Genomic DNA, 27,249 nt, shown 5'->3' with positions numbered 1-27,249 from the left:
TGAAAAGGGCATCATTGTGACAGCTGTCAACACCGAAACAGCATTGAGGCTTAGCTGGCAGTACCATTCCCACACATTGTGGTTCTGATGGTGGCATCTTAGTCGTGCGAAGGTCCTCATTTGTAGGAATGCCTGGTGATGGGAGGGAAATTAGTCTCAAATGATTCAGGGAAAAATAGTTCTTTGTCCTGTACGTTCGAATGTCTACATGTTGTCTCAAAATGTTTTAAAAGAAAGAAAAATAAAACCCTGAAGCCAAGGGCAAGGTCACGAGTCCTTTCTTGAACCTGACTTCCCGCTTCCTTCCAGGGCTCTGTGCTCCACCCTGTCTCTAGCAACCTGCCATCACTTCTTGGTTGTCACTGAGGCCAGCATCCCAAGGCTGCTTTCTCCGGGATGGGGCTGAGTGGCACCAGATGACCTCACCTGGGCTGTGAGCCCCTCATTTTATTTTCACTCTCCCAGGTGTGACAACCAATAACCCCATTCGCTAGATTGTGTTTCCCTCAAACACTGAGCATCAAAACGACATTATCAATTACTTTTTATTCGACTCGATTTGCAAACTGGTCAAACTACAAAATAGCATAAAAGGTAAAGAAACACAAATAACTGACCATTCACAGCCTACCTTCAGTCTGTCCCTCTTTAAGAAAAAGACCTGGCTGGGCACGGTGGCTCACACCTGTAATCCCAGCACTTTCGGAGGCCGAGGCAGGTGGATCACGAGGTCAGGATATCGAGACCATCCTGGCCAACATGGTGAAACCCTGTCGCTACTGAAAATACAAAAACTAGCCGGACGTGGTGGTGCGCGCCTTTAATCCCAGCTACTAGGGAGGCTGAGGCAGGTGAATCCCTTGAACCCGGGAGGCAGAGACTGCAGTGAGCCGAGATCACGCCACTGCACTCCAGCCTGGCGACAGAGTGAGACTCCATCCAAGAAAAAAAAAAAAGAAGAAGAAAGGAGAGGAGAGGAGGGAGAGGGGAGGGGAGGGGAGAGGGGAGGGGAGGGGAGGGGAGAGGGAAAGGAAAGGAAGAAAGAAAAAGACCTGACTTCCTCCCAGAGAGAGCCTCGCAGGCAGTCTGGGGCTTCTCAGCTCAGCACAGCCACGGCTTCCATGCCCAGCCTCCCATCTGGTTGCTGAAGCGTCTCCATCTCTTTACCTTCATCTAGACTATCTTTCTCAAAAGCCCAATCTGGCCCTTCTACAGCTCTCAACTGCTTTCAGGACTTCAAACTCCTTACTGCGACAGTCACAGCAGGCTCCAAGTTCTGGGCTTGCTTCTGCCTGCCTTACCTACCCAACACCCCCAGGCCACACTGTCCCCAACTCAATGTGGCTATCTTGCCGCCTTGCACACAAGCTCACCTGCACCACAACTGCCCGTTGACCCCATTCTCACAGAACAATGTCCAGAACTGACAGCAGGTATGGCTCAAGGACACAAGAGGCCAACTACTAGTCAACAAAGTGGAGCCAGAGAAGTGAGAACGGGCATGAGTGTGCCTCCCTGAGCCATGGGATTCTTCAGTTGGTAAAGGATATTTCCAGAAATCCAGTCTCGTCCATACAACCTCCTGGTGACACACAAACTGGCTCCTTGTGACGCGATTGCCAACAGGGGTAAGACCTATGTACCCATCAGTCCTTTAACTTGTACAATGGATTGGACCAGCCCAAAGTGTTCTTTAATCACCAGGTGGCATCTTAGTCATGTGAAGGCCCTTGTTTGTAGGAATGCCTGGTAATGGGAAGAAACTTTGAGTCAAATGATTCAGGGAAAAAGAGTTCTTTGTCCTGTAAGTTCTAATGTCTATATGTTGTCTCCTGTCTGTATGTCTATACGTTCCTTCCTGAGGAATCATCTCGTGTTATGTATTATTTTAGGGTTGGTGAAGTACAAGCTTCAGATGCTCTTAAAATGTTCTTAAGAACCAGATTTCCACTTCACTGTGGATTTCCTTGGTGTGGGGTTTGCCTATTCCATCTTTAGCACCCCAGTTCTTATTCTATGTCTCTGTCATTCATGGACAGTCTCAAGAAAGGAGCACAAAAAATTTTGTTAAAAGGAAGCTAAATACCCAGGTTGTACTCCATCAATAAAATCATTTCTCTGAAAAAGAGTCCAATTCTGATTTGCTGTCACAGGATGTTTTCCTAAAAATATCATCTGTAACAACAGCTGGCAAGTAGTTACTCTTTTTTCAGAGGCTTGGGTTTCTAAGAGTCACAGCAAATGCACTCAAACATGTTGTCACTTCTCCTTCCCCACTGACAGCGACATTAGCAGGCAGCCAATGGTGCAGACAACACGCCTCTTTGCCATCCAGCTTACCAAGGGGATGGGCAGGTCCCTGCATATGCCCCTCCTTACAGAGAGGGCTCCCCATGGTCTTAGCAGGAGGTGGGAATGGCCTGGAGAACAGCCCCCTGGGTAGAATGCCTGAGGACCAGCATCTTTCTTTGGTCATAATGTAAACTTTCAGAAGACTCCGACATGTCTTCCTCAGGAGAGGTACTGTAAAGTCCTTAAGGATAACTTTTTAAAAAAGGTAACTCCAACTGGATAATTTAAAAATGAGATGGTTGAGGTTTTTGGACTCTACAGGGAAAAAAAGGGATGGAGGATAGGATGTTGAGTCTAAGAAGTTTGTTTATAACACTGGAGTAACTTCCTGCTTCTATGCAGGTAGCTCTCAGTCACTGCTGAGTAATTTAAGATGGAAAATTCAGTGAGTTTACTCAAGAGAAAACATCTCCATGTTAGCTTAGGTTGCACAAAAAAAAAAGCTTTATTGTCTCACCGAACTCTAAACTCCATGTTCATTGTTTTGATGAACAGGACCACACCCCGAGGTTGGCCTGGAGAAGGTAAAGAAATCAGATCTAGAAAGAGCCAAGGGAAGGCAGATTGGACCCAAAGTTAACACCTACGACCAGGAGACTCCAGAAAAAAATGAAAGTGCTGCCTCATAAAGGGTCAACAAGAACACGAGAGTTAAAACCCAAATTCAGTCACTTCACAGAAAAAAAAGACAGGCAGGCAGACGGGCAACTTGCTCGGGAACGTCTCACTATCAAGGAAAAAACGGTAACACCCAATTAATAATTTATCTTTTATTGAAATTGTTGAATACTTTATATTACAGTAAAGTTGATTGAAAAAAATGAAGAGAAAAATCAATTTTAAAAAATACACTCACGTTGAAATCAAACAAGCCAGCCAAACCGGTACAGGCCGAGGGATGCTGCAGGGCGGTTTGCTTCTCAGCAATAGAACACCAGAGTCTATATACAATTCTATAATGCGAGAAAAGTCATTCACTAAACATGGCAGGAAAGGCACTGCCGCCAGAATAAGAACACCAGCAGCGCCTCCCTCCTCCTCCATGCTGTGACCGCCCCGCCTCCCTCCTCCTCCACGCCATGCCCGCCTGGCCTCCCTCCTCCTCCACGCCGTACCCGCCCAGCCTCCCTCCAGCATGAGGCCAAGTGCAATGCTAGGGCCGAGGCTCTGGCCCATGATTTTTCATGCAGTTTCTGTAAGTCACACACTGTGCAAATTAAGGCTTCTTATAGGTCGAATGGTTGATCAACACTTTTTTCTTAAAAAAATAAGCACAGTAAAGGTGGTATCATGAGAACCTGAAGAGATGAGACCTATACCCCAAATCTGGAAAAAATTCATTTTCTCTGACACCTCAACTCCACTCTCACACACACACACACACAAACACACAAATCAATCTTTGGACAGGTTGTTTGAATTCACCAGCCAGCAAAAGAAATACTGACAAATGTGCTCTGTATGCCCAGGCTTGAAGATGTCATGCAAAAAGCTGCAGCCATTCCTGACTAAAGGCATAGAACAGGCAAACTCTCCAAAACCTAGGCACTCGGGACCCTGTGCACGTATGTGTGTGTGTGCGCGCACGCATGTGTGTGTGCCCTTAAGAAACAGAAAGCAAAAGAGACAAGAGAATGAGCTCCAACTCAGGGGACACATTAATGACCAGTTCAAAATCCCACCGGAAACTGTCCCGCACACTGACAGCCTCGCCGTCTCAGGATGGACAAACCGGTGCATCACACCCCTGCCGGCAGGAAGAAACTGTGGCTGTTTTCTTTTTTTCCTTTTTCTCAAACCTGAGTAATTGTCAAAGTCAATAAATAGGGGGAGAGAATTAAAATGCTAAAATATATCAGGGTCAAATACCCTATCGGGCCTAAAGCAGCAAGGGTTTCTTCGAATGCAGCCCTCTGTTTTGAGATGCGTCCGGCCTTATGCTTTTAAATGAGGACTTGAGGCAAAATCCTGGGCACGAGGTACCGCCCTGTGGCCGATCTGAGCCATGCCTTATTCCAATGACTGTAAACAATCAGGAAGGAGTGGGGCCTGACCTCCTTTACCCTCTCCCCCATCACAAAAACTCTTCCCTTTTGAAAGTTTCTGTTAAAGGCAAAATTATAGAAGCATCATCGAGTGGAAGTCTTATTTGGTTGGAGGTGCTTGGCTGTCCCGCGGCTCCGTGCTCCCCTGCAGGCACTGCGGAATCAGATGTGTAAGAGGTCCTCGTCGCTGTCGTCGTGGAAGGACACCAGCTTGGTGGAACTCACTGTCTTCTGCTGTGCAGAGCTGGACTTCCCTTTCCTTGCCTTCTCACCCCTGACCAGCCCCGCCCTATCGTCCTCACGCTCCTGAAGGGCGTTGCTCTGTGCATTTCTCACTGGGTGGGAGCTCTCTGCCCCAGCTCCCCTGCCTGAGTGAACTTTCACCTCTGGGATGGTCAGAACCTCATCCTCACTGTCCTGGTCATCCCCATGCAGGGAGCTGAGGGCTTTCACAGACTTGGTGGTAATATGGCCGTTCTCCTGCCCTTCCTTCCCCTGCCGTGGAGGAGGCAGCTGGATCTCTTCCATCAGCCACTCTGTTTCGTTCTCATCTGTCTCTTCTTCCTTATTCACCTGCCAGGGATCAACAGCAGAGACCACGTGAGCCCCCTCAGAGACCCCATTCTGCTCCACCATCCACCACATCAGGGATGCTCTCTGCTGGCACGAGCTGGGGAAGAACTGGCCCACTGTCCTCACAGTCACTGCATGTCCAGTTCCCAGGGAAAGGAAGACAAGGGCTGGCAACACCTTCCTGTTCCTGATGAGACTGCACCAAGGCAGGAGGGTTTGGGAGGGTGGCAGTGGGGCCATTTGGCAGGAGTCTCACAGCCAAGGGTGGGACCAAGCAGAAGGCGTGCAGGATGGCCTGGACCCGAAAAGCAGACCAGTGATCCACCAGCTGCACTGGGGGAGAAGGGGCTCTTCCGGGCTACTCATAGACTGAAAGGTGCCCACTGCATGGCAGGGGAGGAATGTCAAAGGAGGGACTCGAGTCAAAAGCCTAGTTTTAGAGAGCAATTCATCACTACCCATCGAGACCACAAACATTATGTCCTTTGATCCAGATAATGCCTCTTTTCTGGAGATTTATCTGAAAGAAATCATCCAAATGCTAGATGCACAATTATCTTTACTACTGTGTGTGTGTGTGTGTTTTTGTTTTTAAAGAACAGCCAAAAACAGTGGAAACAACCTAATTATTAAATACTTTAAGGAAATCAGTTGTAACCACGAGAGAAACTTGAGGGAAAAAAATAACAAAAACATGTGCTGGGGTAAGCGGCTGGGGCAATGGGTGTTACTTTCCTTTCTGGATTCCAGTGAGCCTGTGACTGCTTTCCTCGGCATCCCTGATGAGAACAACATGGACAGTGCAGCACGGGGGTGCCGGGGAGGCAGGCCCTCAAGAGACTCGCCACTGAAAATTACCTTTGAGTATTTGTAGGAGACGTTGGAACTTCTCCTACAGCAAGTGGTCAGCTTACTTATCACTGTTTCCCTATAAAAAAAAAAGAAGACGATAATTACTCCAGGGTAGAGAGGGCATGGGCAGGAGCCCCACCCCCGCCAGCCCCGCCCCCATCTGCACCACCAGGGGGCTGCTGGCGGCTGCATTTCTCCCACATTCTGAATGACAAATGAGTAGCCGTGACAGGTTATACCCTAATGTATTTGTTGTGATTGAGTGGAAAGAACATGGGTTTCGGAATCCAACAGCAGAGGACCCTCTAGAGCAACTTAACATTTGGGCAAGGACTTTTTCACATATGACTCCAACAGGACCACACCGGTCCGTCGCCACTAAGCCTGCCCGATGGTGGCTCGCAGAGATGGACATCACATGCCCTTCGCGGCCCAGACCTTCTTCTGACCCATTCTGCATTTTGGGTATGGAGGGCCGCAGTCGGTACTTTTTTTTTTTTAGACAGAGTCTCACTCTGTTGCTAAGGCTAGAGTGCGGTGTTGAGATCTTGGTTTACTGCAACCTCCACGGTTGGTACTTTCTGACCACCTCTCTCATTGGGCTGTGGCTCAGCTGGCAAGTGACAGTGGCAGCAGGGAACACCTGAGCTGGCCAGCTCCTGCCCCTAGGTCAGAGCCACTAACACTGACGCCTGATGTGAAAATCTGCTTGACAGTCACATGGAGAGTCCTTTCACCCAGCAAAGTGGGGCAAAAGGATGGCATCATATCTGGTACATAGCACGCGCTTAATAAACTCCTGTTTTATGACGTGAGGAGGGCAGAGGGGTCAGCTGTGCAGTGGGAAAAGGCACCCATGAAAGGTGCCGTTTAATGTTCTACCCATCTTTGGACACAAAGGACCACAGTCCTAGAGGCCACAGGCACGGGTGACGTGCGAGGGCCTCGGCCTTGGTCAGACAGAAATGCAGGCATTTAAGAAGCGCAATGCTGGGGACTGCTTCCAGAGAGTTTTGAACTAAGAACCTTGAGCCTCTGCTGTTGTAGGACTTAAAAACAGGTAAGTAAATAAAACCCCACAAAACTGACCCCAAGATTAGCTGTGGGAGGCATGCATCCACGCGCCCCACCTCGCCCTGCCACCCACTCACCTCCTCTCCTTCTTGTAGAGCAACAGGGCCAGCAGGCAGCAGGTGAGCGCCACGAGCAGCAGGCTGAGCACCGCGCCGACTGCCTGGCTCCGCTCTGACAGCCCCTTGTGCATCTGCCCGTCGTCCCCAGGATTCTCACTGTCAAAGCCCACCCTGCAAGGACGTCACAGAAAAGGAGCCATGTTACAGAGTGGTCCTGCCGCCACAGCCACAACCTGAGATCTGAGTCCCCAAGGCAAGAGCAGCTCTGACTTTCCCAACACCATGTGATTCTCACTCCTGCCCAGAAAACAAGGCCACAAGGCCGGCTCCACGTGGAAAAGGGCTGCAAAAAGTTCCTGATGATGAGTTTGTGGCAGGGTTGTCAGAAAGCAGACAAGAAGGCACTGCTTCCAGCTCCATGAACTGTCATTCACCCAAACACAGAGGAGACGGGTGGGAGGGACGCAGCCCCCTCTAGGTGGCCCAACCCACGGCAGGACCAGGCTGGGGCAGAGGCCGTCCTGAAGCACCACACTTCTCTCCAGGGTCAGAGCTCTCTCCTCTCAGAATTTCTTCTGGAAGCAGTGAGCGCAGCCCACCGTGAGACACCATCTCCACACGAATGGGGCCCAGGGGGCCTTAGAAACAGGCCAGGACGGGGCCCAGGGGCGGCCACAGACCAGGGTGGGGCCCAGGCAACAGCACAGCCCAGCACAGCCCCTGACGCGTCTCCTCTCTCCAAGCCTGCTCCACCCCAGCAGAAGGCTCTCGGAGCACACCAGCTGCCTCACCAGTGGAGTTCACCATTCCCACCCAAGGCCCACATAAACACTTGTGGGAAAAAGCGGTGCGTTTCCATGACGTCGAACACTCAAGCAGAGTTGGGACAATAATAACAGAAAATGAGAAACAACCACGGAGACTGCCCTTTGCGCTTAGGGAGCAACACGACACTCAAGAGTGTAACGACTTGACACTTCTAATCTCTCTGGCCCTCTGTCATTTGGGGCCACACACACAGGAACAGGATCACATAAACAGAAATTCCTCCTGTGCTGCTTGAGATAAGAGGCAACCCCAAAGGGGCACATCTTGTGCTGCTGAAGATGCCGGCTGCTCAGAGAACTGAGGTTGAGGGCAACAGGCCAACCTGTGGCCCGGCCGCAAGGGCTGCGGCTCTCAGTCAAAGTTCAGCTTAAGCCAAAGAATCCAAAACATCAGTAAGACAAGAAACCACAGGGACAGCCTGGCGTCCAGTTCTAGGTGGGCCTGCAAGGGTTGACGTCTGCTCAGGAAGAAGCACCACCACACTCCACAGACAGGTCTGAGAGCTCTGCAGACCTCTCCCTCCAAGCCAGAAACCCACTCACCCAGAAGCAGCTCCAGCAACTCAGGACCACTGGAAATGCATCCAAGAGATACATCATCACTCAGTTCTAAGCGTACTTTACTTTCTACCTTTGATTTCTTCTTTGGACCATGGATTACTCAGAAGTGAGTTTTAGTCTTCAAACGTATTTCTATTTTTCAGTTGTTTGTTCTTGGTTCCTAACTTAATTGCATCATGTATGTAGTTAATTGCATCAGTCAGAAATCTGCTGACTTAGGCTGAGCACAGTGGCTCATGCCTGTAATCCCAGCACTTTGGGAAGCTGAGGCAGGTGGATCACCTGAGGTCAGGAGTTTGAGACCAGCCTGGCCAACATGGTGAAACCCCATCTCTACTAAAAATACAAAAATTAGCCAGGAGGTAGTGGCACATGCCCATAATCCCAGCTACTCAGGAGGCTGAGGCACAAGAATCACTTGAACCTGGAAGGCGGAGGTTGCAGTGAGCCAAGATGGCGCCACTGTACTCCTGCCTAGGCAAAAGATCAAGTCCCTGTCTCCAAAAAAAAAAAAAAAAAGGAAATTGCTGACTTGCCTGCTTTGTGGTTAATTTTTGATAAAGTTTTCTAAGTGTTTGATGTAAGCTTGGGAAAACAGCGTTCTCCCACTGCAGGGAACAGTGTTCTACGCATGTCTATTAAATCTTGCTTTTCACTGCGCTGTCTCAATCTTCCAAAAAAGCTTTACTCTTTGTCTACTTAACCCAGCAATCACTAAGCTTGTTTCTTGTGTGTGGTTTTGTCAATTTCTGCTTTACATATCAAGGCTTTTTTATTAGGTAGACGGAAGTTTAGGATTCTTGTATCTTCCTAGGAAAGTAGCCCTTTTAAAATTATAATGACCCTCTTTATCCCTAATATTTTTCTTTAATATCCTATTTTATCTTATATTCACATAACTACTGCAGCTTTCTTTCAGGTTATTTTCTGGTACATCTTTTCTTATCCTTTGACTTTGGTCTTTTCTGTATCCTTGTTTTAGGCATGTTCCCTGTAAACAGAGTTGTTTTTGAAATCCAATTTGACAACTTGTTTTTCAACTGACAAGTTTAGTCAAGCTATACTTATGATTATAGATATATTTAGATTTATTTCTACCATACTGGGCTGAAATTTCTACTTGTCTGATTTTTGTTTTATTTTTCTCCTTGTCTTCTTTGGGGATTTAAGTATTTTTATTTCTCCTTTTCTTCTCCACTGTTTTGGAAGTTACATACTATATTTATATTATTTTAGTGGTTATTCTTAAAATACTGGCATGCATACTAAGACAGAAAGTCTGACAGTATGTCTTCCAAACAATTAGGAACTCTACCTTTTCTTCCTTCCTTCCTTTCTTTCAAGAAAATGGTTTTACTTTCATATGATGCTATCACTGTTAAGAAATTTTAAAAGCTGGGAACTCTGCCACCCCTCTCAGCTTAGACACCACTGTTGTCCAGTACAGTGTGTCCTCATAGGGTCGCTGACAGGTTCCTTCAAACTGCAACCTTCCGTGAAGTGACTATAGGAGGTCCTTGAATAACATCATTTCCTTCAAAACTGTCTCATTATAAAGTTGATGAGGCCGGGCACGGTGGCTCACGCCTGTCATCCCAGCACTTTGGGAGGCCGAGGTGGGCAGATCCCGAAATCAGGAGATCGAGACCATCCTGGCTAACACGGTGAAACCCCGTCTCTACTAAAAATACAAAAAAAATTAGCCGGGCATGGTAGCGGGCGCCTGTAGTCCCAGCTACTTGGGAGGCTGAGGCAGGAGAATGGTGTGAACCTGGGAGGCAGAGCTTGCAGTCACCCGAGATCATGCCACTGCACTCCAGCCTGGGTGAGGGCAAGACTCCGTCTCAAAAAATAAAATAAAATAAGATAAGATAAAGTTGAGAAAAAAAAAACTGGTTTCATTATACATCGTTTCACATAAAGTTGCAGTTTCCAAGAACCTGTCAATGATATAAAGTGAGGATTTAAAGTATTTTAATCTTTCTTGAATTATTTTCTAATACAACAAATTAGCTTCCCCTGAAGCTTTTACAGTCTTTTCTTTGTATCTGCTCTCCTGGTATTTCATAAGTGGGTGGGTCTTGTCATCATTAACTGTGCTGGGCACATAGCATGCCCCTTCCATCTGTAGATGCCTGTCTTTTAGCTTTGTGTAAGTTTTTTGACTTTAATCAAATATTGTGAAAGAACCATTTTTGGAAAGTAGGAGGAAGGTGTCAGACAGCTCCATCTTCATCTACTATTTCAGGAAGTCAACAGGTGAGATATAGGATGGTAATTTAAAATAGAGGTAAATTCCAGAAGAAATAGCTAAAAGAACTAAAAATGGTAATCTATTAGGGCGATCATTGCTACCTGTTTGTTACAGTTACATGAGTTTTTTTTTCCTGAGATCTAGTCTCACTCTGTCACCCAGGCTGGAGTGCAGTGACGCCATCTCAGCTCACTGCAACCTCCGCCTCCCAAGTTCAAGCAATTCTCCTGCCTCAGCCTCCTGAGTAGCTGCGATTACAGGTGCGTGCCACCATGCCTGGCTAATTTTTGTATTTTTAGTAGAAACGGGGTTTCACCATGTTGCCCAGGCTGGTCTAGAACTCCTGACCTCAAGTGATCCACCCACCTTAGCCTCCCAAAATGTTGGGATTACAAGTATGAGCCACCACATCTGGCCAATTTACATGATTTTACAATGTACAACACTGGTAACATTTGGGAAAAAAAAAATCTCAGGCACTATTCCATGTCATCCTCGGGTAGTACCTGCATCCCTCAAAATCCACCATCTGAATTTTTGCTCTTGGTTTCAATTTCTGTTTCTTTTTTTAAAAGTCCTTATTACCTCGTCAGTGTGTTAAGGGATTTAAACAGCTCCCATTCCTGATGTTCTGAACATCATGAAACCGAGGTTTCCTGGAGAATCTTCCTCTCTGGTTTTAGAGTCAAACACCAAAGCCCTATAAACAGTGCTTTTCCCACTCACAGAAGTCCAACTCTAAACATTCAACACAGACAGGATCCCAGCCTGGGCTGGTCCCTCGAACCCACACAGAAGACCAGCTGCCATGTCAGGAGGCAGGATTCATCTCATGGCAGCTGTAGCCTCTCAATGACAGAGAATGCAGGGAAAGTTCACTTCTGGGTTTTATCTTTTATAAAAATTCACATTTTGCTTCTTTCAGGAAGAACTTCCAGTTTTAATCCTTTCATTTTGTAATGACCTCACCGGAACACCATAAACATTCAAAAGCTGAAAATACCACAAGTGAAATTTCAACCAAAAGCCTCTTTCCCTGACTGTGCAGCTAAGGATCCCTAAGTATACAGACATGAACAGCGCAGGACAAAGCTGGTTTTTGCTGAGCTCATGTCCATTGTTAAGGGTGGGCGGGGGGAGTGCTGATTTAAGATGTAAAATGTGTGATCTTCATTCCCCCATGACCCCTACCACTGTCGTCTGCTGACTCTACAGTCCCTTTTTCAGGACATGAAGGAAACAATTACATGGTAAGAATTAATGTTCCCCCGATCTTGAAGTCTCAGGACAGAGAATGAAAAGCTTATGGAAAATGGCGGGCCAGGCCGGGCATGACGGCTCATGCTTGTAATGCCAGCACTTTGGGAGGCTGAGGCAGGCAGATTATCTGAGGTCAGGAGCTCAAGACCAGCCCGGCCAACATGGTGAAACCCCATCTCTACTAAAAATACAAAAATTAGCAGGGCACAACGACGCATGCCTGTAATCCCAGCTACTTGGGAGGCTGAGGCAGGAGAATCGTCTGAACCAGGAGGCAGAGGTTGCAGTGAGCCGAGACTGCACCACTGCACTCCAGCCTGAGTGACACAGCAAGACTCCGTCTCAAAAAAATAAAATATGAAAATAAAAATAAATAAAATGGTGGGCGGGTGACATAACAAGAAAATAAACCCAAGAGGAAAGCAACTGACAACATGTTATTCGTGGCGAAGTATAAAACGGCTGTGGGACACAAGACAACCAATGGGGGTGCCACCTTCCTTCAGAGCAGAAACTGCTGCCTCTGTTCTCACGCTGATTCTCAAAATCTGCAGAGTAAGCTTTTCATTCATTCAAACAAACGTAAAAATACTGCACTCAAATCAAAGTGAAACTTTACCAAACAATCATTTGTATTAGGATACAAAAGATGTTCCAGGATTACAAAGAGGAGGCACCACCAGTACCTGCCTCCCAGGAGCTAAGGAGAGGGAGGCCGCAATGGGAACGGGGTGGAGGGACAGAGCCGGGGTGCCCTGACTGGACCCTATTCGGGGGATGGTACACACAAAGGGAACAACGGTACTGCTACTGGGGGTGGTGGGAGGTGACGCAGCCATGGACCAAAAATCAGTGGCAGGATGCTGACATGCACCGGAGCGGGGCACTGACTATGTGGGGTCCGCTTCTATCATTTTTTGGTGCATGTTCTGAATATTTCACAAGAAAACATTGGGGAAAAAACACACATACACTTATTTTCAAGGGAGGATGTGGGGTACAAGTGCTAAGCTTCCGGATGTCATACTCACCCCAGAGGACACACGGCTGAGGTGTACCAAGAGAAGAGGTACTGGCAGTCGGCAGTCTCGTGACTGAACTCGGGGATCCCGTCCTCCACCAGAGGGTCACAGTGGAAGAAGATGGTGGAAGAAACAGACTTGGTCTTATCCTTTCCGCACTTAGAGGAAGAGGCAAACACGACATCAAGATCGCCATCTGTCAAACGGGAAGGGCACACATGGCACGTCACCATCATTTTTCATGAGCAGACTGAGCTTAGCTCCTTACGGTCTAAAAAGTTTGCAAAGACTTAAAATCAGGTAGAAGAGACTTCATCCCATGTCCCACATGCACTCTGTTCACAGCTTACGAGGCCACTCGATGCACACTGATAGAGCCCTGCCCTTAGTCAGCGTGCAGTAAATAATTTTTGTTTTGTTTTAACCACAAGTATTTATTGACGGACTGAAGACACAATTTTAATGGAATTTTAAGGCACAACCGTGGATTAAAACAGTCTGCTGTACAGCCAAAAAAAGGGAAAAGCTATAATTTTAGGAACTTTAAATATGCAAATCAAGGAGCCTCTGAAGTATCTAACAGATCAGTATCAGATATTCTTCCCTTTCTATATAATTCCTATATTACATCACTCGATCACAAAGTCCAACTGATACTTCATAAAGAATTCCTCGTTCATTTATATTTGAGCCATCCAACCTGACTACTCCCCTGTTCTCCACCCTTTTCCATCGCTTTGCAGTGTATTTTTTAGCAATCTCCTTCCTGAAGAATTATGTACACATCTTCAATAGTTTTCCAAAGCAAGGAAACTGGCAAGCAAGCAGTGAGTCAAGAAAGTCAGCCAACGGCAGATACGTGAATGAACAGACTCACAGAGATATACATTAGGATGGCAACAGCCTGATTCACTGAAGTCTAAACTAAGCTGACTTCGGCAGAAAAGTTGCTGTGACTTGCTCAAAGACTTGGAATGCCACCTGAGGTTGTGCTACTAGTGCCAGACCTCTTGTTTCTAAGGGATTAGCAGTGTTCTACACAAGGAGCTGGGAAACCAATGTAACCAGGGAGCTAATGATACAAGTCAATGCTTTGGACTTGTATTAGGAGCGGACTATGGCTTCTAGCATTAACATTTGCCAAGTGTAAAATTCGTAAAGAATTTTGTGCAAAACTTCAAGACACAGAGAACAATCTTCAAATATTTTGGACTAGGATATGTTAGGCACTTCCGTCACACTAATCTTTCTAACTTGGAAACATAAAGTGAAAAGCATTCCAGTGCACATAACACTGAGGCATAAACCATGCAGCAGAGGTGTGAATGCAGAGGCTTCACAGGGTGCGCGGCCTCCTTGTTCAAAAAGCCATGAGAAAGTCCCCAAGCGGACTGTCTGAGCAGCCACTCTGGTGGTAATGGTGTCCCAAGACTAAGCAAATCTGCAGGCATATTGCTACTTTTTGAATAGTCAACACTGCACTAACAAGGGATGCCCCATAGGTACAAAGTTGAGAATCAGAGGCCAGAGGTAGAGTGACGTGGGCAAGCAACCTAGAAGACTTGACTCCACACCTCTCACCAAGGCCACCTTTCAAGAATATCTCCACCCAGCAGCCCTTTGATGACAGAGGAGAGTGCAGAGGATGATCTCATACTCCTGAGAGAAGTGTTGGTTACCAAAAAGCTTCTGGAGAGGCAACATTCCAGAGGGCCTTTTTTTTTTTGAGACAGAGTCTCGCTCTGTTGCCCAGGCTGGAGTGCAGTGGCGTGATCTCGGGTGACTGCAAGCTCTGCCTCCCAGGTTCACACCATTCTCCTGCCTCAGCCTCCCAAGTAGCTGGGACTACAGGCACCCGCCACCACGCCCAGGTTTACTAAAAATTTTTTGTATTTTTAGTAAAGACGGGGTTTCACCGTGTTAGCCAGGATGGTCTCGATCTCCTGCCCTCGTGATCCGCCCGCCTCAGCCTCCCACAGTGCTGGGATTACAGGCGTCAGCCACCGCGCCCAGCCCCAGAGGGCCTTTTAATAATGAAGGTAGATAAAAACTGCCAGACCACCGAACTATCGAGCCAAGTCAGAAATACAATACCAGGCATAGCTTGGGGTGCCAAGTAGAACAGAGGAGATTCTGAGGCTTCACAAAAAGCAGAAAGACTGCATGACTCTGTGAACAGTATGATGAATGTACACAGAAGTGGGAAGCAAAGGACATATAAAAAGGATTGAGAAGCATGCTGGCAGACTCGCCAGAGGGAAGGCAGCAGGTGCAGTCTACATCCAGTGAAAGAGCTTTGCTGGTTTGTTCCTCGGCAGGATTCCCTATCTTCCTTTCTCAGACTGGATGGATGTGTGGCATTTAGCGGCAGAACAGAGGAAGATGATATTTATAAATGAAGAACTGGTGAATGGATACTGAGAAGAAATAGACTGGGTGTACCATTCTGTAACGCCCTGCTTATAGACCAAAAGCAGGTTTGTGTTGACAGAACATATTTGGGGTTGTCATGCAACAGCAGTAGTACTTTGGGAGAAAGGGAATGATGGGGTGGAGGCAGGGCTGGTGGACAGGAGGACTGTCAAGTTCCATTTCTTAAATACTAGACCGCAAGGAATAGTTCACTGTCTGTCCTTTGGTGAAGAAATCGGATGCTCATTTTCTGTTCTACATCTACCTTCTCCAAAACCTTAGCAAAGTCTGTGATAAAGATATGGCACTGTCCCCATGCTGATCAGCCTCCTGAATGGTCCTGTCTGCGATACTGCCCAGCTGCTCATCTGAGATATTTACTTGGACCATCATGCACCGCACCCTTAACAGCTTGTCACGAGAGATCTTGTTATCTTTATCCAAATCATATAGTCGAAAAGCAAACTGCAGTTTGTTGCTTTGGCTGTTGAGTGGTTCAGGTCCATTCACATCTTTGCTCTTTTCACTACCCTCAATGGTTCGGAAATGAGCCAGAGTTTGCAGGAATCCACGGAAGTCTACCTGGTCCTCTCCCTCTGGAAGGAAGGCATTGATAATCCAGTCCCCCACTGGGTTGATGGTAAGTTCTGGAATCCCCTGGAAATCGTCTTGTTCTCTCCTTTGTCCAGGTTGCTGAACCGGCTGTACAGGCATGTGATTTGACTGTGGGAAAGGCCAGTCTCCTTGTTGATCTCCTCAAGCTCTTCGTCGTGCAGTAAGATGGAGGCCTGAGACGCCATCACTGTGCCAGGAGCTCCTCCACGAACAGTGGTGCCAGAAGCAATGGCAACAGGAGGGAAGGCAAGAATTTAACCTTGCCCAAAAAGAGGACTGGCCTTGGTCCTTGGCTAATGACAGGATATGGAGCAGGGGCTGGCCATGCAGTACCCGAGCGATCAACCAACCAATCCTGCCCGTGTCAGAGCCCCGGGAAAAACTCTGGACACCAAGGCTCGGGGGAGCACCTCCAGCTGGTGATACTCCATGTGCACTGCCACACGTGGGTGCTGGGAACACGACACATCTGATTCCACGGGAGAGCTGGTGGAACTCTGCATTCGATCCCCTCCTGGACTCTGCCCTGTGTGCATCTCGGTTGATTTTAACCTATATCCTTTTGCTGCAGTAAATCATAACTGTGAGTGTAACCGCTTCCAGGGAGCTCTGTGAGTTATGGTGAAAGGGCAAATCTGAAGTTGGCTTGGGAATCCCTTCAGTGTGCCGTTGCTGTCAGAAGTGAGGAACCCTTGTGTGGACTCCTTGCATGAACTCTGCTGCTCCCAACCTTTGTCATTGGCTGAAAATCTTTGTGGCTGGTGCTGCTGGGTGCCAGGAATGCAGAGACGAGAGTGCAGGGTATGAGACGGACATGTCCGCACACAGATGGGGCCCAGAGACAGGCGGTGCCGCTCCGCTCGGGGAGGGCCCCACATTCTTGCTTGGGAGTAGCTGAAGCAAGGGCTGCTGAATGGACTGTTCCACAGGGCTGGTGTGAGGGAGCAAACTGCCGAGAGACAGCTGCTGGCCTCCTGAAGGAATGGCAAGCCTCAGGAAGAGACAGAAACTTCATTTCTTCATGAAAGACGAAAAGACGTCTTAAAACTAAAGCTACTTCCTGGGGCTGGTGAATGAAGAAAGTGAAAAGGTCTGAAAGGGATTTTATTTACCAAGAATGACTAAATGCGCACGCACAAGCACTCTGAAAGCTGGGGATCCTCAAAGGTCTGCTAGACATACCACTTGTGAACGTGGAGGTCTTATGTGTAACCATACAAGTGGCCAGTGCTGCGTGATGGAGCGTGAAGACTCCTGCAGACACACCAGCGGTGTCACCCTGCTATGAGAAGGTGGGCCTTCCCAGGAGGGGCACTGGAGGTAGGTATGGAATCCTGCAGAAACACCAGGCGGCGTCACCCTGCTATGAGAAGGTGGGCCTTCCCAGAAGGGGCACTACAGGTAGGTTTGGAAGGATGAGGAAGGTGGGCCGAGGCACTCCAGCACCAAGAGCAGCATGTGTAAACCCACCAGGTTACCGGGTGACTTTGGGAGCTGGTGAATAACCTGATGGCTGAGGCATGTGTGGGAGCAGCAGTTGGCAAGGCTGCCCTGGTACGCGGGAGCCTCTCAGACATCTTTAAGCTGTGTCAGAGAGAGCCTGGACTTTCCTTCTCTGCGTGATAGGGCCCCTGAAGGCTTTTGAAACAATCCTTCCTTCCTTCCTTTAATCAACATCTACGGAGCACTGGGAAAGAGGACAGCAAGAGAAGGCACAACCTGTGACATGCAACATCTGATTCTGAATGACTGAAGGATTCACCAAAGCGTGAGGAAGGCAGAGAACAGAGAAACACAGAGTGCTAGCTCCGTGCTGTGGAGTTATGCAAGTGAACGAGGCTGATCAACTTTCCCATCATCAACTCACCCAGAAAGCAGAACATTCACTTTCCCAGTTCTATTCAGGGGCCACAGGTGCTATGGGCAGATGCACCAGGGCGCTGTCTGCGATCTGTAACCAGGAGCAGCGATGCTGACCCAGCTTCCCTCCATCAGGCGCTGCCATCGTGGAGATGCACTCAGCACCAGGGCACGGAGCACCTGCTCCTTCTCAGCTATCACTACTCTCCCACCCCAGGGGACCCGACTGGCAGCTCTTTGACATCAGAGCAGGCTAGGGTTTTCTTTAAACACACTTCATTTTTTTTTTTAAAGAGTTATTATATCCACACATGGTTCAAAAATCAAATTATGAAAGGTATATAGTTAAGACCAGCTGTCCAAAACAAAAGCAGCCTTTCAGGATTATTCGAGGGAACAAAGGGCAACACCCTTATTAGTGCCAGTTTAAAATCTTCCTTCACACCCTGGACTCTGCCCTATGTGCGTCCTGGTTGATTTTAACCTACATCCTAACACTTAGGCCAGTTTCCTTTCATCCTTCTTACAAACATAAAATCTCTTAACCTTCTCTAATATTATTTGGCATTCCAAAATAAGGAAGTGTCATGGTTAAAACCAAATCAAAGGCAATTCTGACTGTGCACAGCTCAGCCTCCACCCAACCTCAGAACCACTGGATCAGACCAGGTTTTAGTTTTTTTGTACATTTACTTGTTAACTAAGACACAATTTGCCTACAGTGAAATGCTCAGGTCTGACACGTATCGCTCGATCCATTGTGAAGAAATTCATAACAAAGTAAAGAATTAGACCATGGTTTTTGTTTTAAAAGTGGTCCAAGATTTCAACTGAAGGGAGTTAGTTGAAAATTTTAATCCTCTTCCTTGGAGGAAGTTAGATGTGGAACTTTGCGGGAAGCCACGGATTACCTTGAAGGTAGTACTTGGTCTTGTCAGAAGTTCCGACTTTCCGACTGAAGTGCTGATCGTTGGGCTTCACCTGGCATATGTTGGCTCCAGAGCATGCCGGGTTTCTGGAGCTCGTGATGGAGGAAAGCTGGATCTCATACAGGTAGTTGTCCCCATTGGTCCTCATGTCCCCAGAGGCTCTGAACAGCCTGAAGAGACAGAAAAGATCACAGTGACATGAAGTCCTTCAAGAAGGCATTCATGACATAAACCCTCAGTCCTCACAATCACTGCAGGGCCCCAGGATGCTTCCTTTCCCAAGGAAGCACGGACACGCTAGGGCAGCATGTCTGTGACCCCACAGAGATTCTGAGGACACCAGTTTCCCTCTCAAGAGGCTTTCTCCCCAACCAGTTCTGCCCTCTGAGTGCTAATCCGCCTTCCTTGGGCGCCGTATCCAGCACCACACGGCCCTCGCCCTGTCTGTGCACCTCGCCCACTGGCCCCTAAGAGCAGCCCCAGTAACACTGCTGAGAAACCTACTTTCTAAACACTGGTAAGCCCAGAAGATTCCTGCTCAAACGTGTCAGAAGGCTGCGGCTTCAACCCCTGAGATTATCATGAAGTGAGGGAGAAGGATGGGGGATTTATTTTTACACTCATGAGAATTCACCATCTTTGGTGTTAAAACTTAATGGTTGAGTAATGCTTTTCCTCAGTTTAAGCAAAAGATGATGATGACTCCAGCAACAGTAACTAAAACACAGACTTATTTATCCTGCAGTGCTCCCCGATAGGGAAAGAGCGGCATTGCTGGTTTAATTTTGAATGCATTTCACAGCTCAAAAGGAAAACGTTTTACTTACTTAAAATAAATATCTCCGAGGCTGAAGCTCTTGCCATTTATAGGGTTGGTGATGGTCCCATTCACCATCTGCACCTCCTGAGGCTTCACAGCGCAGGCAGCCCGGGAGTCCCAGCTGAAGTAGTAAGTGCAGCTGTCGATATCAAACCTAGGAGGAAGGAAGCACAGACTACAGTCACCTCCCCAGACGGACACAAGGGAGGATTGCAGAACAATAAACACTGCAGAGCCCTTGAAGCAGCTCACTGGCTTTCAGTCAAAGTTCTGCGAGACTTCGGTTGGGTCCTGAGGCCCCCACTCCCCGGGCTGCACAGGCCTAGGCAGAATTTCCCGACTCAACACTGACGGCAGCTCGGAGCGAGGGTGGTTATTTTACTCACTTCTTTTCATCACCACAATGGACAGGGAAGATGACTGTGGTGTACACATCAGTGATGTGACAAAGCAGGCAAGCATTCAATATAACTTTGTTAAAATTTGTAAACCATGCAACATTTAAAACCTGGAAAAATTTGCTCCTAGATTTTTCGATTTTTGTTTAAGCTTCTCGGACTCATACATTCATAAATCCTTTGGCAATTTCTGAGTCACCCCTTTTCCAAACTCAGCGTCTGGAAGGAATCAGTTCTGTTCACAAACAGCAGCTCACATGCACCCTCTGTTGGCCAAGCTCTCCCTGGCACCAGATGCAATGTGGCCTGGAAAACTTGAATATAATCCAAGCACATCCCAGGTCCAGATGCAGGTCCCAGCTGCTCGAGGGTCCCAGCCAGGTTGCTTGAACACCTTGGGTGGGACAAATCCATGCCCCTTTGTTTCTACTATGACATTCAAAGATGGAGGCCAGTTAAATACTGCTCAGCCAGTGCTGAACCTAGTTCAAGAGAAAAGCTAGCCCAGAGAAGTTGCACTGGTCTTCTAACAGTGTCTCAGCACTGTATCCGGAGGTCTTCCCTGCCTGGAGCAGCCCCGCCCAATACAGCACAATCAGCGGCTCTGGCCCTGAGCTCCTAAGACACAGCCAAAACCTGCCCATGAAAACCCAAAGGAGGAATTCCCTCCAGTGTGCTCACTGCACAGTCCCGCTCTGAGCCCCCAGTCTCCTGACCTCTTGAATGCAGGTCTGCCCACCGTCTTTGTACAGGTCAATTCTATCACGGAGGATGCGGTCTTATTTCCACCACACGGATAACCCTTGGAGTACGTGACAACAACTTTGTCACCTGAAACACACAAACGATTGAACTGACATTATTTCTAGCGCATTATAAAAAGCCTCAGGCAGATGCGGTGGCCCACGCCTGTCAATTCCAACACTGTGGGAGGCCGAAGCAGGCGGATCACTTAAGGTCAGGAGTTCGAGACCAGCCTGACCAACACTATGAAAGCCCAGCTCTACTAAAAATACAAAAATTATTCAGGCACGGTGGCAGGTGCCTGTAATCCCAGCTACTTGGGAGGCGGAGGCAGGAGAATTGCTTGAACCCAGGAGGCAGAGGTTGCAGTGAGCCAAGATCGAGACTGCGCCATTGCACTCCAGCCTGGGCAACAACAGCAAAACTCCATGTCAAAAACAAAATCAAAAAACAAACGAAGCTTCAATGTTAGGAATAAAAATCTGGTTTAAAGGCCAGGAAAAAATAAATTTTTGGCTCCCTAAAGGTTTATCGACCTGTTCTTGCATTCTCATGCTCAGGGGTGGTCACTTGGCCCACTGCACAACTGCCACAGCCCAAGACCTGGGGTCAAACCCAAACCCTCCTACGCCTGCATTTTGTGGCCCTGGGTTGCTGAGCTTCTGAGCCTTGAGGGCCTTACCTGCAGAATAGGACACTGTCCAAAGTGGGCAGGTTTCGGGCATATATAGAAAGTGCCCAACAAACTCATGTGAACAGTGGGACCCCAGGTAATGGCAGCCTTCATTATTGCTCCAATTGTGTAAACTCTCTGTATCATATTAGTGCTTTCCTGACATGTACCCTCATGTGAGCCTCCCAGTAATAACAGAGCAGGGAATGGAAAAAGTAAAAAGCCAGAAACAGAGACCAACTGTGGTCTTCTAGGGTTTTCTAGCTTTAAGTCGAGCACTGTCTGAAAGTGACCCGTTGAAAGAAAAACCTGAGCCCTCGAACCTGCAGGGTCTGGGAGAAAAGTGAGTACATGCTTTAAGCTGCAGGTATCACTGGGGCGGCGTGGCCGCCAGGTTCCAACTCTCAAGCCACCGCCGAGAGGCTGCTCGTGGCTGCCCAGGGGGCTGTTCTTGGAACGGTCTGGGCCCAGCCTGGCTGCATGGACAGAAGATGACTCCAGGGCATGGCGTGGGGTGTCCAGGGGAAGCAGGTGCCTTCCACCCTGACCACACACACACACAGATCCTTCCAGGCAGAGGCACGCGGTGGAGGCAACATGGGCACAGTGCTCACTTCCCGAGTACTTTCCACAGGACACAGGCTGAGTACTGGGGGCTGCTGGATGGTGAGGTGGGAGGTGGGACTCTAGGCTCTCAGCCCTGCCCCAAATTCAAAGCTGCTCCAGCTGGATTGGTTTTAAATATTGGGCTTCTGTGTAAAATTTTGGAAGAAAGAATTCCACTGTTTTACAGAAAAATTTTAAAACTTCTGGCATCTGAGATCAAACAAGCAGACTTTAATAGTGTACACAGCACATACTGATTGGGCAGGAGGCTCAACCTCCACACCTCAGCGGCCCAGCCTGCGAAACGGATGACGACGCTGCCCCATGGAGCGGATGGGGATTAAACATACATTAAGCACAGCTGCTTGAGACATGTTGGTTCCGGAAACAAAAAGTCTACCTCCCACCCCCACGGGGGTCCATTCCCTAAGTGGACAATGGGGGCATCGTGGTTGTCCTTAGATGCTGTCTTGTTGGCACCAAAGATTAAGAGCTCATTTGGTGTCAGACACCAGATTATTTCTCGTTCCAGTCAGCAGGTGCTCAGAATGCCAAATGCCAGTCCCAGAAGAAAGCATGAGCTCTTCCTGCCAGGCGAGGCCTGCCTTGCGAAATGGTGCTCCCCAAATGGAGGTGGCCTGCAGTTCACTGCTAAGAAGTCAGATGATCTAGTTCCATGTCACTCCCTGTGTTCACTACTCTCTTCTGCTCCTTCTGCCTCAAACTTTTAGGGAAGCCTTAAGTGTTTTAGTCATTTCAGTTGGCTGAAATTGAGGAAAGACTAGTCAAATACCCATATATACTGCAAGATTACAGGGGAAAGAGCAACCCTCCACGACCTTCCCTCCTTCCCCCTCCTGGGGCAGTGTGGGAGTGGCAGCAATAACTGACCTCTAAAGCAGTAAGAACCTCCCGGGGAGGGCGGGTCTCAGGCTGGTGGTCTGGGCGCCACTTCCCGTATGGCAGCTCTCCCTCCACCTACCAACCTGCAGAGTCTGCGTGTGATTTTTATCAAGGGTGGCAGTAGTTTTCTCGGAATTCTCTTTCTCCATCTCAACATCTCAAGCTAATCTGAAGTAGCCCTGTGGTTGAATCAGGACAACTTGGGAAACCCCACTCCAGCCTAACAGGCAAAGGTGAATATTTTCCTTTACTGGTCCCTCCAACAAATCCTAATTGCTCTTAAGCTAAGAAACCTCTATTTTCCTCCTTTAAATAATGAAAGAAAACAACTTTCACTCACCAACCAACTACAATATCAATTTCCCATTAAAAAGCATCGTTATCATTTTCAAAATTGTTAAGACATTTTACAAAGATGTACCCCTGAACTACCTGTACCAAGTCCTCATGCAACTGTCTGGCTTTCCTAAATAAACACGTGTGTCTATGCCAATTTAGGCACTTGATCTACAGCTAGAACATGAACTTCAGAAGAACTCTGAACATTCTGAGACTTCCTCCTGGATAGACGCACTTTCCCAAGATGGCCCAACCCCTCTAAACACACAGACTAGGACCTGCAGTCTCACATGATACAAGCAGCACTTATTTTAATGTTCCAGGAGAGCCAAAATGCCTGTGAGACAGTGACAGGCAATCGTATCTGGAGGTTTCCACCAAAGCATATGCTCACTCTCCTTGCCATCCTGAGGACACCCTCACCTTCCCAGTTCAGATGCCGCTCCTTGAACCAGGGACCAGGACCCACAGGCCTTACCTATGACACCCAGCTTCTGCGTGTGAACGAGTCCCAGGACCTGGACGTCACCAGTTGTGGTCCTTCTGCAAATGCTGGCCCTTTCAGAGCAGCCCAGGGGCCCTTTATATATTTTCTGGCACAGATTTATATAGTACCTAGAAAATGACACAAAGGGGCAGGAAAAAGACATGCAAGTGACGTCTCTGCCCTGACACAGGAGGGCTCTTCACTTTACTTTCAGACAAAGGTTCTGATAACTAAGGGCTCCATGCCATCACTGAATGTAGCACTAAAATAGCTTTTCCAATTAAAAAAAAAAGGGCAAAAGGAAGTCTTCAATGAAGAAGGGAGCTTACCAACCAGGCATACTCGAAGTGGAATATGCACACCTGCGGCCACCCTGGACACAGCGTGGTACAGTAGAAAGAAGGGCTCTGGGGCTGGGAGAGGCAGTGGCTAGAATCCTGGCAAGTTTCCCACCTTACTTAGAGCCACTTAAACCCTCTGAGTCCATGCCCCTGCTCCTCAGTGACGTCTTGCAGGAGCGCCTGGCCAAGAGGGTGCTCCCCACGCAGAGTGGTCAGGACCATGGGCTGACCCCAGCCAGCAAAGCCTAAGGAGCTCCTGCCAAAGACTCGAGAAAACCCACACGCCTCCCACAACCTGAGCTACACACAGACGCAAATCGAACCCAGCCTAACTCAGTCAGCCCAGGTTCTTCCGGCTCCAGAGGCTCCGTTTCCAGTCGCCAAAGCTCCTGCCCCCACTCTGACCTCAGAACCACCCTCTGTGCCAGGACTGACACTGCGGGCTGCTTCCAGGAACAGTCACAACTCAACCACCATCAGCCTCACATGGGCATGGCATTCCCATCTTGAGAACCCCAAAGAGCCACCATCGTCAAGCAGTCTGAAGTTCGCCTGCTGAGGGTGTGGCGCCGCGGGTGGATGGGAAGGCACTCACGAGACTCCATCGTGGACCAGGGACCAGGACCCGGTGAGAGAGGAGAGCAGCCGCAGGTCGTAGGTTTTGTGTTTCTGGATGAATTTGCACTCCATCTTCTTTGGAGGGCAGACAACTTTTGTTTTCCACTCAAATGTCACATCACACCCACGCACTTCACTGAAGACTTGTGGCCTCCCAATGTCCTCATCTTCATCACACTTAAATATGATGCTGGACGTCCGGTAGCTGTTTGCTGGGGAGCAGAGGCGGGAGAACGTCAGACCAAGGCCTGCACCAGGGCGTGTTCCTGCAGGCTTTCCCCATGCTGCCTCAGGAGCACCTGCAGACTCCATCCACCATCTGGCAACGCCCCACGTGCTGCCCTGGCCACATCTCATGTTGATCCACTCATGTGTCTCCTGACTCCAAATAGACCCAGCTCCTTGGCACACAGCCTTTCATCGTACTTCTTAATAACCCCACAGCCCTAGGTAATTCCTCAGACAGGTATTCAATATTTGACCAATCTACTAATGATCACGAAAAAAATTAAGATAGCCAGGCACGGTGGCTCTTGCCTGTAATCCCAGCACTCTGGGAGGACGAGGTGGGTGGATCATGAGGTCAGCAGTTGGAGACCAGCCTGACCAACATGGCGAAATGCCATCTCTACCAAAAATACAAAAAAATTAGCTGGGCGAGGTGGCGGGCCCCTGTAATCCCAGCTACTTGGGAGGCTGAGGCAGGAGAATCACTTGAAACCAGATGGTGGAGCTTGCAGTGAGCCAAGATTGCACCACTGCACTCTAGTCTGGGCAACAAGAGCAAAACTCCATCTCAAAAAAAAAAATTTTAAGATAACAATACAATACCTACAAGTACTTGAAAACACAAGTGTGATTCAGAAAATAGGGAATAATGTTTTGTCAAAATAAGCCTCGTAACAAAACTATAGTAATCCTTTGTAAATTTAACATCTTTTGTTCCTTAATACATCCCATTTTGGTCCTTGGACTGTTGCGGGAAGTCAGGGACCCCGAACGGAGGGACCTGCTAAAGCCGTGACAGAAGAACATAAATTGTGAAGATTTCATGGACATTTATCACTTCCCCAATCAATATTATAATTTCCTATGCCTGTCTTTACTTTAATCTCTTAATCCCATCATCTTCATAAGCTGAGGATGTATGTCGCCTCAGGACCCTGTGATGATTGTGTTAACTGCACAAATTGTTCGTAAAGCATGTGTGTTTGAACAATATGAAATCTGGGCACCTTAAGAACAGGATAACAGCGATTTTCAGGGAACAAGGGAGATAACCTTAAAGTCTGGCTGACTGTGGGCCAGGCAGGACAGAGCCATATTTCTCTTATTACCGAAAACGGGTATGAGAAACATCACTGAATTCTTTCCCCAGTAAGGAATATTAATAATTAACAGCCCTGGGAGAAGAATGCATTCCCCAGGGGGAAGGCAGGGAGGCCTCTTAAATGGCTGCTCTGGGGGTGTCTGCCTTATGCAGTTGCAGATAAGGGATGTAACACGCTCTGGCCACCTGCAGCACCCTCGAGCTTGCTAGGATTAGGAAATTCCAGCCTGGCGAATTCTAGTCAGACCAGTTCTCTGCTCTTGAACCCTGTTAAGATGTTTATCAATGACAATGAGTGCACAGCGGGACATGGAAGTTCATCAGTGATTCTAGTTTTGCCCTGACCTTCTGATCCCTCCCTGACCTTCTGCCTTGTGATCTTTTGTTGCCCTTGAAGCATATGATCTCCCTGACCCACACCCTATTTGTATACTCCCTCCCCTTTGAAAATTGCTAATAAAAACTTGCTGGTTTTGCGGCTCAGGGGGCATCACAGAACCTGCCGACATGTGATTTCTCCCCCAGACACCCAGCTTTAAAATCTCTCTTTTGTACTCTTTCCCCTTGTTTCTCAGACCGGCTAACACTTAGGGAAATAGAAAAGAACCTACACTGAAAAACTGGGGGCTGGTTCCCCCGATACTGGACATTTATGAAAATTAGTAATTTTTCTTTTTCTTTTTTTTTTTTTTTTTTTTGAGACGGAGTCTCGCTCTGTCGCCCAGGCTGGAGTGCAGTGGTGCAATCTCGGCTCACTGCAAGCTCCGCCTCCCGGGTTCACACCATTCTCCTGCCTCAGCCTCCCCAGTAGCTGGGACTACAGGTGCCCGCCACCACGCCCGGCTAATTTTTTTTTTGTATTTTTAGCAGAGACGGGGTTTCACCATGCTAGCCAGGATGGTCTCGATCTCCTGACCTCGTGATCCACCCACCTCAGCCTCCCAAAGTGCTGGGATTACAGGCGTGAGCCACCGCGCCCGGCTGAAAATTAGTAATTTTTCATGCATTTCTCTCATCTCACGGTCCGTAGACACAAGTCACAGCAGTTGGCTCCTCTCATGAAACTTCCTGAGCACTGCAGGGACGAGGCACTGGGTGTGGCTCACCAAGAAACCTCCATCCCCACCTGGGCTGCCACATGGCAGAAAGTCAATAAATGAGTCACCTGGTTTACCAGAATCCTCACTAGCTTCAGAATCCTGAAGACCGATGGCAGGCATTCATTTTGCTGAGGCATAATCTGAACCACCAGGGCTAAAACCTGGTATGTGGACACAAGGCCCTCCGACTAGTGA

General features: G+C 48.2%; 1 protein-coding gene and 1 pseudogene across 2 annotated transcripts in view; both read right to left on the bottom strand.

The window, feature by feature from the left end:
* Positions 1-3,107: 3,107 nt before the first annotated feature.
* The window catches only part of IGF2R (insulin like growth factor 2 receptor), a 136,052-nt gene continuing 111,910 nt past the window's right edge, over positions 3,108-27,249 (bottom strand). The window contains exons 40-48 of the mRNA XM_030809929.1: positions 24,602-24,836; positions 23,657-23,793; positions 20,630-20,744; positions 19,523-19,669; positions 18,678-18,865; positions 12,889-13,075; positions 6,974-7,126; positions 5,829-5,898; positions 3,108-4,970 (exon numbers count right to left, since the gene is read on the bottom strand). Of these exons, the coding sequence (XP_030665789.1) occupies positions 4,560-4,970; positions 5,829-5,898; positions 6,974-7,126; positions 12,889-13,075; positions 18,678-18,865; positions 19,523-19,669; positions 20,630-20,744; positions 23,657-23,793; positions 24,602-24,836 (1,643 nt within the window). The 3' untranslated portion in view covers positions 3,108-4,559. The remainder of the gene's footprint in view (positions 4,971-5,828; positions 5,899-6,973; positions 7,127-12,888; positions 13,076-18,677; positions 18,866-19,522; positions 19,670-20,629; positions 20,745-23,656; positions 23,794-24,601; positions 24,837-27,249) is intronic.
* On the bottom strand, positions 13,170-16,091 carry LOC101177071 (annotated as a pseudogene). Its single transcript, XR_178080.3, has one exon. The product of XR_178080.3 is annotated as a calcineurin B homologous protein 1 pseudogene (transcript).

This window comes from Nomascus leucogenys, chromosome 3, assembly GCF_006542625.1.
Source record: "Nomascus leucogenys isolate Asia chromosome 3, Asia_NLE_v1, whole genome shotgun sequence".
Lineage (NCBI taxonomy): Eukaryota > Metazoa > Chordata > Mammalia > Primates > Hylobatidae > Nomascus > Nomascus leucogenys.
This window is presented reverse-complemented; position numbering and strand designations above follow the sequence as displayed.